Source organism: Balaenoptera borealis (assembly GCF_965194805.1).
Source record: "Balaenoptera borealis genome assembly, chromosome: 12".
NCBI classification, from domain to species: Eukaryota; Metazoa; Chordata; class Mammalia; order Artiodactyla; family Balaenopteridae; genus Balaenoptera; species Balaenoptera borealis.
Genome location: NC_138869.1, coordinates 15,689,780 through 15,702,619, shown reverse-complemented (window position 1 = coordinate 15,702,619; position 12,840 = coordinate 15,689,780). Strand labels below are relative to the sequence as shown.

General features: G+C 40.6%; 1 protein-coding gene across 7 annotated transcripts in view; it reads left to right on the top strand.

The window, feature by feature from the left end:
* ITPR1 (inositol 1,4,5-trisphosphate receptor type 1) overlaps positions 1 to 12,840 on the top strand; it is a 319,227-nt gene that overhangs the window by 172,915 nt on the left and 133,472 nt on the right. For all 7 annotated transcript variants that reach the window (XM_082345342.1, XM_082345346.1, XM_082345344.1 and 4 more), the window contains exons 31-35: positions 1,527 to 1,652; positions 3,776 to 3,976; positions 6,239 to 6,490; positions 9,058 to 9,183; positions 11,166 to 11,294. In XM_082345342.1, the coding sequence (XP_082201468.1) occupies positions 1,527 to 1,652; positions 3,776 to 3,976; positions 6,239 to 6,490; positions 9,058 to 9,183; positions 11,166 to 11,294 (834 nt within the window). The remainder of the gene's footprint in view (positions 1 to 1,526; positions 1,653 to 3,775; positions 3,977 to 6,238; positions 6,491 to 9,057; positions 9,184 to 11,165; positions 11,295 to 12,840) is intronic.

Sequence of the window (12,840 nt, the reverse complement as noted above, 5' to 3'; positions counted from 1 at the left end):
TGTTGTCTAGACCAGGGTGGGCAAACTGCAGACATGGATCACTTCAGCCCACCACCTGTTTTTATACAGCATATGAGATAAGAATGGTTGCTACGTTTTTGAATAGTTAAATTTTCAGGGGTTATATAAGTTTGTACATAATGTCTTCCGTTTTGCTTTTTGACCCATAAAGCCTTAAAGTACGTATCTGGACCTCTAAGAAAAAAATTTGCTGACACTCATTCTAGACCAGTACCAATAGCTAATGTTTACTGAGTCATTACTGTCTAAGCCCTTGACATGAATTTTCTCATTTAATCGTCGTAACCACAGTAGGAAGTGTGTGCGTTATTAGCTCCATTTTACAGATGAGGAAACTGAAAGGTTAAGTCACCTGCCCAAGGTCACACAGCTTGGAAGTTGTAGACCTGGCATAAGGGCCAGGCAGCCTGTTTTCAGGGTCTGCATTCCCAACTGCTACACTTTCTGGCCCTTGAAATGAGGCAAAGTATGTGTGATGACTTAGGAAGATGATGTGGGCTCTATGAATCTGAGGGATGATTTCCATTTGGGGCATTTTTACTATTGTAAATGGTGGCTTGTTTAGAACTGGGCAGAGTGGCAAGAGGTTTTATATAATTGTCTTGTCATAGACATCCAACTCTTTACAAATACTGAGTATATTTTTTTAAATTGAAGCATAGTTGATTTACAATATTAGTTTCAGGGGTATAGCAAAGGGATTTAGTATCTTTATAGATTTTGCTCCATTAAAAGTTATTATAAGATAATGGCTCTACTTCCCTGTGCTGTACAATATATCCTTGTTGCTTATCGAGTGTGTGTTTTTGATATATGAAATGAGAATATCGTAATCAACCATGTGAAATGCCTGAGACACATATTATCCTGATTTTATAGGTGGGAAAACTAAGTCATAGGTTAAATAATGTGCCTGAAGTGACAGGGAAAGGAGTTAAGATAGATAACTGTTCCCTAACTTAGAACCTAAAGAGATTTCCACTGTGCCATGTTAGCTACTGCCAAAAGTTAGTGTGTCCACAGGTTAAGGCAACTTAAAAATGTATGCCCGAGAGCTGGGGAGGTGTGGGTTTATGGCCATTGAGGAAGTCGGCTCCCATCTGCTGTCCGTCCGTCTTTTCAGAAGTAGGGGGTTCAGAGATTTCAGCCATTGCTAGACAGTGGAGTTCCAGACACTTCCTTTTAGCTTTCACTCTCTATTGCCCTTTTCCCCAATAAAATCGTTTCATTTCTGCCCAAAGCTAGTGGGAGAGAATTCACTTTTCTCCATGAAGTATGGACAAGTTGTTGGCTTCTTTGCCGGGTCAGCAGTGCAGTCCCCCAATGTTTTCACACAGCCCGCCCCCAGCAAACACCCCCAGAGCCCCACATTAGTCGGAGGGGATGGGGGCGTCATCGAACCTGGCCTCCTGGCCGAGAGATCAGTGCTTCCTCCTGTCGACCTTTTCCAGTCAAAGGCATAGCCCTGTTTTCAACCTGTTTTTTGTCTCTCTCCCTCCACACAGGCCGAAGACACCAAGATGCAGGAGATAATGAGGCTGGCTCACGAGTTTCTGCAGAATTTCTGTGCTGGCAACCAGCAGAATCAGGCTTTGCTCCACAAACACATAAACCTGTTTCTCAACCCAGGGGTAAGACTGGAGGCCTGTCTGGAAATCTGTGTGGGGAGGAGGCTGGGGAAGCAGGAAGAGAGAAGAACACCTTATTCTTTTGCTGTTGTGGCCGCTGGGACTTGTTATGAGGCAACATTCATTCCAACGGGGAACATTTTGATCAACACTCAGGAGGATGTAAATACTCCCCATCTTTTTGGGAAAAAAGGTAGAAGGAGGGAGGAAGAGGTGGTAGATGCAAAGGTAAGACAAATTGATATTTTTTCTTAATAACAGTCCTCCTTACATTAAACTCCAGCCATAGCAAAGTACTGATTCTCACAGCCCAGACACAACCTCCTCAGGTCACACATCAAGTTTTCTGTGTTTATACGAAACATCATATATCCATGTAAAACATAATTATGTTACATTTTAGTTAAATATGTTTTAAAAAATATATTAAATATGTAATATGCTTTTTTTAAAAGAAGATGGTGGTACACTCCACCCATTGTTTTGCATTTTGCTTTTTTCACTTAACACATCTTGGCTGTCTTTGCAAGTGAAAAATATATAAACATTTCTCATTCATTTTCATGGCTAAATAGCATTCTGTAGAATGTAACTTTTTTTAGACCATTCCTGTATTAATGGACAATTAGGCAGTGTCTGATTTTGGCTTGTGAACAGTACTGCAAAGGACATCTTTGTACATGAACACACCCTCACATACACACACAGAAACACACATAAGCACTCACTCATCCGTACTGCTGGAACTTTCCAGGAAAAGGACTACTGCGTTGTAGGGTAATGTTCCCTCTTTGTCATGTTAAGAAAAAGAAAAGGCAAAAAATGAAAAGGTTAAAGCCCCCTACCTCATACTAGTCATAAAACCCAATAACTCAGTAAGTCTGGGTATAAAGTAGAAAATTAAGCTTCTAGAAGAGAACGTGAAAATACCTTCATGACCTTGTGGAAAGGGAAGTTTTTTCACACAGTCTGCAAAGAGCACTAGTCATCAAGGAAAATATCAATAAATTGAACTTCTTTAAAATTAAAAACTTCTCTTCATCAAATGACACCATTAAGTTAGCAAAGACAAGCCAAAGAGTGGGAGAAGACACAGCGTACGAGTCCAGCAACGAGTTCATACCCAGAATAGGTATCAAACTCAGGAGAGTCCGTAAGGAAATTCACAGCCCACTTTTTTAAATGGACAAAAAATTTAACAATGGGACACTCCACAGTAGAGGTTATCCAAATGACCAATAAATATGACAAGGCCCTCAACATGGTTAGTCATCAGACAAATGCAAATCAAGCAAGATGCGTACAACAAAATGTGACTAAAATGAAAAGACTGACATTACTAAGTATTGACAAGGATACAGAGTAGCTGTAATGTAGAATGTTAATTGTTAACATCTTTCAAAGCTGTTTGGAAGTATCTTCCAAAGCCAAACATATTTAAACTCTGCAACCCAACAATTCGACTCTTGGGTATAAAGCCAACAGAGATGCATACACTGTGTTTATCAGAAGACATTTAGAAGAATGTTCAGAGCGGCACTGTTCACACTGTTCATCGTATTTGTCATAAGAATTGTGTAACTACTTACTCTTAAAATTGGATACTCCCCCACATGCCCATCAACAATAGAACAGATCAATGCATTGTGGTATAGTCATGCAATGCAATGTACATAGCGGTGACAAGGAACAAACTAGTAATACATGCAACAACATGGATGACAACATGCAAAAGTAACGTTGAACAAAAGAAGCCAGGTAGAAGAGGATGAATGAGGTTCAAGAACAGGCAAAGCAAATCTATGGTTGTGCAAGTCAAAATAGTAGTAAAACTGGGGGGGTGGGCCATAAAGGCTGCCTGTTTTATTTCTTGATCTGGGTGCTGATGGTCCCTCTGGAATTCATTCAGCAGAAAACTAATGATTAGTTTAGTGCCCTATGTGTTTATTGAAAAAGTTGAGTAAAAAGGAAGGCGGTACAGAAGCGAGAATGGAGAAAGATGCTTTCACGGGGTTAAATGCCCGCCTCTCTGTGTTTGTCGTGGACTCTTCTTTTTCTCACTTGGTCCTCTGCTCTGGCCTTCCTTTGACCATGTCCCTGTGCCCCCGCCCTCACTCTTGTGCCAGATCCTGGAGGCGGTCACGATGCAGCACATCTTCATGAACAATTTCCAGCTGTGTAGTGAGATCAACGAGAGAGTCGTCCAGCACTTTGTTCACTGCATTGAGACTCACGGTCGAAACGTCCAGTACATCAAGTTCTTGCAGACGATTGTCAAGGCCGAAGGGAAATTCATCAAAAAGTGCCAAGACATGGTCATGGCTGAGGTGACAACTATGGATTTGTATATATCTTCCTCTGGTGTTCCGTAGGAGCTTAAAAATTATTTAATTTTATCAGTATAAACTGGCACCCTGTCCAGGAGCCATAGGAAGGGACAGAAAGTGATTGTGTGTGTGTGTGTGTGTGTTGTGTGTGTGTGTATAAGTGTGTGTCATCGTGTTTGTGAGCTTAAGCTATAGATACAGGCAAGAGTCTGATCTAGTTTTTTGTAGCAATAAATCTGTTTATTTTGAGGATCATTGGCTTGGATTCTTCTGAGAGGGAAAAACACCCCCAGGAATACTGAACCAAAATACAGTGGATGGAGGTTAAATGTGGGTAGAGCCCTTTGAGCCAGAGCATCCCTTCTTGTAGATTCTATGACTTTAAAAAAAAAAAAATTATTCACCAAATTAATTAGCTGGAAAAATTGTTGCTTGATGATTCTCAAGGAGAAGCTGGTCAGTGGAATTGGGGCAGAGTCCCCCTTGGTTCTCTGTGGGACGTCAGTGTCCCATGGATGCAGTCTGGCCAGGAAGGTCCTCTGTCACTCCCGCAACTTTGGCATCTGCATATGCTTGGTTTCATCCATCCTTCCACCTTAAAAAAAAAAAAAAAAAAAAAAAAGGAATCTCAAGTAAATCCACTTAACACTTGGGTTTATAATCTTATCCACATATATGATTTCAGTGAAAGGTGGTGCAGTGTCATTAAAAGTGTTGGCTCGACCTGGGATGCGAACGTTGGCAGTACCATGTTCCTGGCCGTGTAATTCGGGACGTGTTATTTGACTTCTCAAACCCTCAACGTGGGTTTCTGTAAATGAAGGCATGGCGGTATTCACTTGAGGAGCTGATAGGCAGGTTAAATGAGATAATGATGACAATAATAGCTACCGTTTATCGGAAGTCTGCTGTGCTACTCTAGTCGCTGTTGTAAGTAATCATGGTATCTGGCACATAATCAGAGTTCATAAAGGTTAGTTATTATTAAGTAAATAATATTGACTGTATTTATTTTGACTTTTGTGCCGGCCCTTTTTGGATCTTTTGTATTTCATGCAGTGGTGAAATTGATTAATTCTTATTTTTTACTTTTTATTTTATTTATTTATTTATTTAAACATCTTTATTGGAGTATAATTGCTTTACAATGGTGTGTTAGTTTCTGCTTTATAACAAAGTGAATCAGTTATACATATACATATGTTCCCAAATCTCTTCCCTCTTGCGTCTCCCTCCCTCCCACGCTCGCTATCCCACCCCTCTAGGTGGTCACAAACTGCCGAGCTGATCTCCCTGTGCTATGCGGCTGCTTCCCACTAGCTATCTATTTTATGTTTGGTAGTGTATATATGTCCACGCTACTCTCTCACTTTGTCACAGCTTACCCTTCCCCCTCCCCATATCCTCAAGTCCATTCTCTAGTAGGTCTGTGTCTTTATTCCCGTCTTACCCCTAGGTTCTTCATGATCTTTTTTCTTTTTTCTTAGATTTCATATATATGTGTTAGCATACGGTATTTGTTTTTCTCTTTCTGACTTACTTCACTCTGTATGACAGGCTCTAGGTCCATCCACTTCACTACAAATAACTCAATTTCGTTTCTTTTTATGGCTGAGTAATATTCCATTGTATATATGTGCCACATCGTCTTTATCCATTCATCTGTTGATGGGCACTTAGGTTGCTTCCATGTCCTGTTGATTAATTCTTAAGTAGAGTTATGAGAAGCCCCAGTCCCCGGGAGACAAGTTACGAATAGGAATGCCTTGACTCTTTGAGTGTTGAAAGGAAGGCGTATCTTAATTAGAATTGGATAATTTGTGATTGTGAAGAAATAAGGCAGCGTATGAAAGAGTTGTAAGAAGAATACTTATAAGGCATGAAAAGGAGATGGAAACATTTTTAAAAACAAAAATCATAGCCTAATTATTAGTTTGGAAATACAAGTGCAAGCTTGAAATCTACATTTTTACCAGATACATGAATGCTGTTATGTAGACTTTCTCTTCCCCTGATAGTTTTTTAGGACTGTTGTGATATTTTTATATCTGTGAATGAAAATGATGCTGCTGAAGATTTGTAGTTGTTTAGTAATATAAATGAATGAAATCTATAGGTGAGTTCAGTAGTACAGGTGCTACTGGTTTTGGAAGGTAAATGCTAACAGAACATCTCTTTCTCTGTGAATAGAATTTTTTTTTTAATGCTTCCCCCATCCCTGCAAATTTGTGCTATAAACAAGTGTTGTTCTTTTGATTATAGCTGGTTAATTCAGGAGAGGATGTCCTTGTATTCTACAACGACAGAGCCTCTTTCCAGACTCTGATCCAGATGATGAGGTCGGAACGGGACCGGATGGATGAGAACAGCCCTCTCATGTACCACATCCACCTGGTCGAGCTCTTGGCCGTGTGCACAGAGGGCAAGAACGTCTACACGGAGATCAAGTGCAACTCCCTGCTCCCGCTGGATGACATTGTCCGCGTGGTGACCCATGAGGACTGCATCCCCGAGGTGAGTGACTCTATCCCCAGGATGGGTGGGCCCTGCTCATGTCTCTCCTCGTGGTGTGTGGGGCTGTGGCTGGATGGGAGTCTTCCGCTGACCTAGGTGGGACCTCACAGTTTTGACACCTGCAGCTCATTTTGCTGTGAGATTTCCATTGGCTGTAACAGCATCTTCTTGAGCATTGGTTTTGGGTGAGAGGAATGATGGGGGAAGTAAATTTTTCCGTCTGTCTCCTTGAAGAAGAATGGGAAACTGCTGGAGGGCTTCAGCTCTGTGGAACGAATGGTTCCACGTGTTGAGCAAAGAGCATTGACCTGAATGAACTTCTCAGAAATGAGAAAAACGGTGCATTGAGATACAGTTCATACCAATGTAAAACTTAACTCTGTAAGTGTATTCTTTAAAACAAAAACTTGTATTGCAAAAATAATGTCGACTATAAAATATTCAGGAACTACAGGTAACCAATAAGAAAATGAAAGTAATCTACCATTTCACTGCCCATAATAAATACCTCTTAGGTTTTTGAAGTAAATTCTTCCAGCTTTCTGTTTCCCTATTCATATACATTAGCTAGTAACAAAAAAATGGATCATATAGTATATATTTTATCTTTGTATGTTTTAAAATATATACTCTTAGTTTATATTTTAAACTAAATATACATACATTTATATATATATATAGCATATGTAGTATAAAATATATGTACTGTTTTTAGATTAATGTTTGGAAAAGTTAATACATTTTGAAAAATTCAAATAGCAAAGACCATAAAGGAGTAAACTATGAAAAATCTTCTTTACCTGTTCCCCACAGCCCTCAGAAAATTATTTATTAGGTTCTTGTGTATCCTTTTGGAGTTTTGCATATAAACATTTATAAATATATATACTTTATTATCCTGGCCCCCCCCTTTTTTAACACAAAAGGTGACATTCCAGGTACATTCTTTTTTTCATATCTGTCCATAAAGAGATTCTACATTCCTTTTTTATAGTTGTATAAAATTTCATTGTACAGATGTACCATAGTTGTCTTCCATGAATGTTGAACCAGCTTATTATATAATGTGATAATAAGAAGAAGAAGGAAATAAAAAATTGAATTTTTCTCACAGTCTGGTTTATACAGTATATTATCAAACGTTTGGATTCTCATATCCCTGATAGATGGTTGTGGTATTTCGATATAGTTGTAATTTGCATTTCTCTTATTATGCATAAGTGAGGTATAATAGCTTGTTTTTTACCCATTTTGTTTGAAATACAACCTAAGTACAGAAGAGTACATAGACGTGAATTGTGCAGTATAAGAATAATTACGAAGATAGCGGCTGTGTAACCACCACCCCGGTCAGGAAATGTGCCTCATTCCTCGCCTGTGTCCTTTTCCAGCCCCCAGCCTCCCCCAGAGGGCTCCCTCATGGAGGTATAGTTGTGAGGTGGCTCTTACGTAGTTTTCTTTGTACATCCCTAAACAGTGTAATTCAGTTTTGACCACTTTTGAACTTCCTTTATGCACTATTTTGTGCCTTTTCCTGTTCCGATGTGTGGTGTTAGGATTCATCCATCCTGACATACGCACCTGTATTCATTTCCTTTGATTTGGAGCATTGTTCTGTGTCATTGTCCCACAATATGATTTTCTGTACGTCTGTCGATGCTCATTTGGGTTATTTTTGCTTTTTGGCTGTTAGGACCAGTGCGTGTGTCCTGGTGTACACACCTCTGCAGGGGGTATACTTAGAAGTGCTAGGTCATACAAGGTGCATTTCTTCCCTTTGACTTGATAATGTGAAGTGGTTTCCAGCAGTTACTCCAGTGGCCACCCCTCCCCCTAGATCTCTTGTTGCTCCCAGACCCTGCCAACCCTTGCTATTATCAGACCCTTTATTAGTATATATTTGTCTTCAATCTGGTGGATGTATAATGATATCTCATAGTGGTTTTAATTTCTATCCTCTTGATTACTAAATGAAATTCAATCCCTTTCCATATGTTGTTTTTGAGATTTGATATTCCTTTAAGTAAATAGCAGATCAGATTTTTTGCCTGTTTTTCCTTTGGCGTGGCCATCTTATATGCACAAATCTGTAGGAATCCTCTGCGGGGATATGCATTGCAAACAGCTTCTCCCAAATCGTGTCATTTAACTCTTGTAACAGTGTCATTTCATAGAAATTTTTTTTTTTTTTCTTCTTAGTTCCTTGATGAGGGATCGAACCCATGCCCCCTGCAGTGGAAGCACGGAGTCTTAACCACTGGACCACCATGGGTGTCCCAGAAATTCTTAATTTTAATGTAGTCAAACGTGTCCATCTTCTCTTCTATGATCAGTGTTTTTTGTTCCATTCTTTACCTTGAGGTCATGAACATATTCTCTTCCAAAAGCTTTGTTTTTGAATTTTATAATAGTGAATTTTGAATATCAAAAAATCATAGAAGTTAAAGTGTGCAGGGGAAAATGGAATGACCATCATGGTCCATCCTTGTCACTATTAAAATGAGGGAACTAATCAATCCCGCACGTACTAAGTTGGTTTTTGAGAAAAGCCTGTTTCTCTCTTCCAGGTTAAAATTGCGTACATTAACTTCTTGAATCACTGCTATGTGGATACGGAGGTGGAAATGAAGGAGATTTATACCAGTAATCACATGTGGAAATTGTTTGAGAATTTCCTTGTGGACATCTGCAGGGTAAGTCTTTCTGGAGCTAAGGAGGCAGGGTGAGGGGGTACGTGTGGGTCTGGGTCACCCTGTGCTGTGCAGACGTAAGGACGCAGTCACGTAACTTCACCTCGCTGATTTGTGGCACAGGGAGGCACCTGGCTATCATCTCTCCACACGTCTCGTTTCTTTTGACCCTTTTACTCCTAGCTGAGAATAGATTTTACTTGTCAAGCTTCAGGGAAGGTAGATTATTTCTGGTTTTCATCTCATCCTCTATGGGTTGATTTGTGAATGATAACCTGGGACATACTAAAATCAAATTTATAAACTTTTCATTTCTTTGAGAATAAGTCTTTCCTCGAAGGACACCTTCCTGAGTGTGAGCATTTATAATATCTCCTACAGTCTGGTGTCGAGCCTCCTGCAAAGCATGTCACTTTCCGTCTTTTGCTTTCCTGACCCAGCCTTTGGGGTGGGTTTCAGTACTCTTGGTTTGGTTTTGCACTGAGCTTAATATTGGTTCTAAAGCTATGGGACTGCGACCTCACAGGGCGCTTTATGGATTTCATATGAGTTTTGTGGTGGTAGGCTTCGGGGGGAGGGCGCTTGGGGGGAAAGTAATTCAGTCCTTGAGAGAATGATTGTGGGATGAATACCAATTTCAGAAACGTTGTGATGCTAATAAGAAAAAAAAAAGGTGCAGTGGAGAACGCTAGAATGTGGTATTTTCTCCTGACTGTACAATTCCCAGTGTGAGACAAGGAGCCTGCAAGAACTTATTTTCCTTGTAACGAAGGACTGTGTTTAATAATACCCTGGTGTTGGTGTCACAGATATATATATTGATGTATTATTTAAATATGTATATATTTTTATCTCAAATTCTTCCTAGTCTTTTAATCCCATAAATCTGGGGGTTTAGGCTTGAAATGGAAGGCTGCTTTGCCTCTTTAAATCAGGACTCTGACAAGTTTTCTGTGAAGGTCCAGATGGTAATCATGTTTGGCTTTGTGGGCCATGCGGTCTCTGTCACAACTACAACTCTGCCCTGGTGGCATGAGAGCAGCCATAGCAGTCTGTAAGCAGATGGGCATGGCTGGGTTCCAATAAAACTTTATTTATAAAAACAGCCAGCAGCACTTAACTTGGCTGACCCCTGCCTTAAATTGTTCAAAAATGCTGTAAAATCTGTTGCCACCTTCATTCCCTGGATGTGTCCACAGACTGCTCATCACTGGGCTCAGAGCATGATAGCTAATAAAATTTGATCGTTTTACCCCTTACTTCATCATTTTTTATTATATACAATTTTATATCTCAAATTAGAGGGCTAATGAATTTGGTAATAAAACTTGATTTAATAAAATCAATTTTTTAAACTTGTTCTTCTATTGATAAATCTCTAATCTTATTCTACGCCGCGAAATTATGTAGAGTCCAGGTGAAATCTGAAGTCTCTCTTCACCCCAAAACTTATACAATTATCCTGAGTCACAGCCCACTAATTTCAACTGCATATCAGCAGAATTTTTATGGAATGGAAGAGTGTTGTAGGTTTGGAGAATATCATGCACAGTGGACCTCAGTGATAATATTTGATTCAGGATCTTAATTATATGCTTTAGGAAACTATGGCCTAGAGAAGATGAATGGCTTAAACAGTTTACTTTTAGGGAAAATGTAGACAATTGTAGTTACTATGCCTCTTACCGCCTTTTGGGTTTTAGATTTGCCACAAGTTGGTAGGAATTGGGAAGCGATGGCCTTGTAGGTCCCACACCAATTTTAATGTTCTGTGATTCCACACCATGATACCCAAGTTGATCTGTTTCTCTTCTTCCATGATTTATTTTTTATCATTGCTGTCTCTTAAGGGGAGAAGTACTGACTTGCAGGCTTTTACTTTTCCTTTGTTAAGGGTAATTAGCAGGAATAGTCACAGATGTCTTAATTTTACAACTGGTGTGCAGGTTTTGGTATAATGTCTAAAGTGTCCAATTGTCCTCCAGGCCTGTAACAACACAAGTGACAGGAAACACGCAGACTCAATTTTGGAGAGGTATGTCACCGAAATTGTCATGAGCATCGTTACTACGTTCTTCAGTTCTCCCTTCTCAGACCAGAGTACGACTTTGCAGGTAGGAAATACAAATGTATTGATACACGCAGGGTATTCACAATAGATATTTGGCAGCTGGAGTTGGTGCGGATTCGGGACTGAGCGGCTATAGATGAGCCACTCTGCAGAGCATTGCTACAGATGCTTTTCTCTTTGTGGAGAGTGGTTTTTACAGGATCCCTTGGATAATCAAGTGCCTGAGAATGATTTTCGGTCCCAGATGGTTCTATTGGTTGTTGATTTTCTCCTTAAAATGCCTTCTTCCCTCCCCCCCACCTTGTTGATTCCTTACCTCCAATCTTAGAAAGAGAAGCAGCTTTCAAATAAATGCTAGCGTGTTATTAACACTATTGAAAAATATGTCTGGAAATCTGCATTTTAGCTTGAAGTGTGTGCCTAGAGTTCACCAGAAGGGGTACGTGGCAGGCGGGAGTGAGGAGTCCTTTAGCCTTGACAGCAGGGCTGCCACGTTGCACCGGCCCCAGCACGTGCTGCTCACGTGGAGCCCCCGGAGTCGTGCGATGCAGCAACCTTGCGTGCTGATTGTCAGTGTAGTTAGATTTCGAAAGATTTGAATCCCTGGATCTGGGACGTGTTTTTATTATTCTTTTACTTGGAAAGGTCGCTCTTCTTTTTAGAACTGATGTCTGGGTCCGTGGCTGTGGGAGTCTTGCTGCAGGTCTGTGTGTACAGCCTGCAGAATGAAAGCGGGACTTGGTCTCCAGTGGTCAGAAGAGCAAGAGTAACCCTCCTTGTCATGCACATAGATGGAGGCTGTCCTGGGGTTGATGGGTGGCCCAGGGTGGTTGGAGCGTAGACAGATAATCTTAAGGTAAATTCTCCAAGAGAAGAGTGATTCATGGTCAGTATAATATCACTGATACATTTATCAGATATTGCTATATTCCATTACCTATGTAAAGGAGTTCATTTTAGCTTAGTACAGATGGTATTATCCCCATTTTGCAGCTGAGCAAAGTGAGGCTCAGAGGATTTAATGACCATGCTCAGCCATGGTCACAGCTACTACCTGGCAAAACCATGATTTCAACCCAGGCCTGTCTGACTCTAAAACTTGAATTATGGAATTTTTAGTGAGATATGTTTTCTTAGGGACTGTTGGTAACCTTCTATTTAATTGAGCGTCACTGCTAGCTTTTAGTTATCTCTAAAGCAGCAGTCCCCAACCTTTTTGGCACCAGGGACTGGTTTCATGGAAGACAGTTTTTCCACGGGGTGGGGGGATGGAGGATAGTTCCGGTGGTAATGGGAGCGATGGGGGGGGGGCAGATGAAGCTTCACTGGCTTGCCACCGCTCACCTGCTGTGTGGCCCAGTTCCTAACAGGCCACGGACAGGTACCAGTCCGTGGCCTGGGGGTTGGGGACCCCTGCTCTGAAGCATCATAAAGTTAGAATATCTGTACATAGTTTTTGTGTAATTGGGCAACAGGAACTTGTTAGATCCCAAGCACATGAGTTGCTGGAGGCCAGAACGTGCTCCTTACCAAGTGCTGTTCTACAGAGCCAACTGCTTTGGTTAGTCAGGTTGGACTTGCATAGTGGC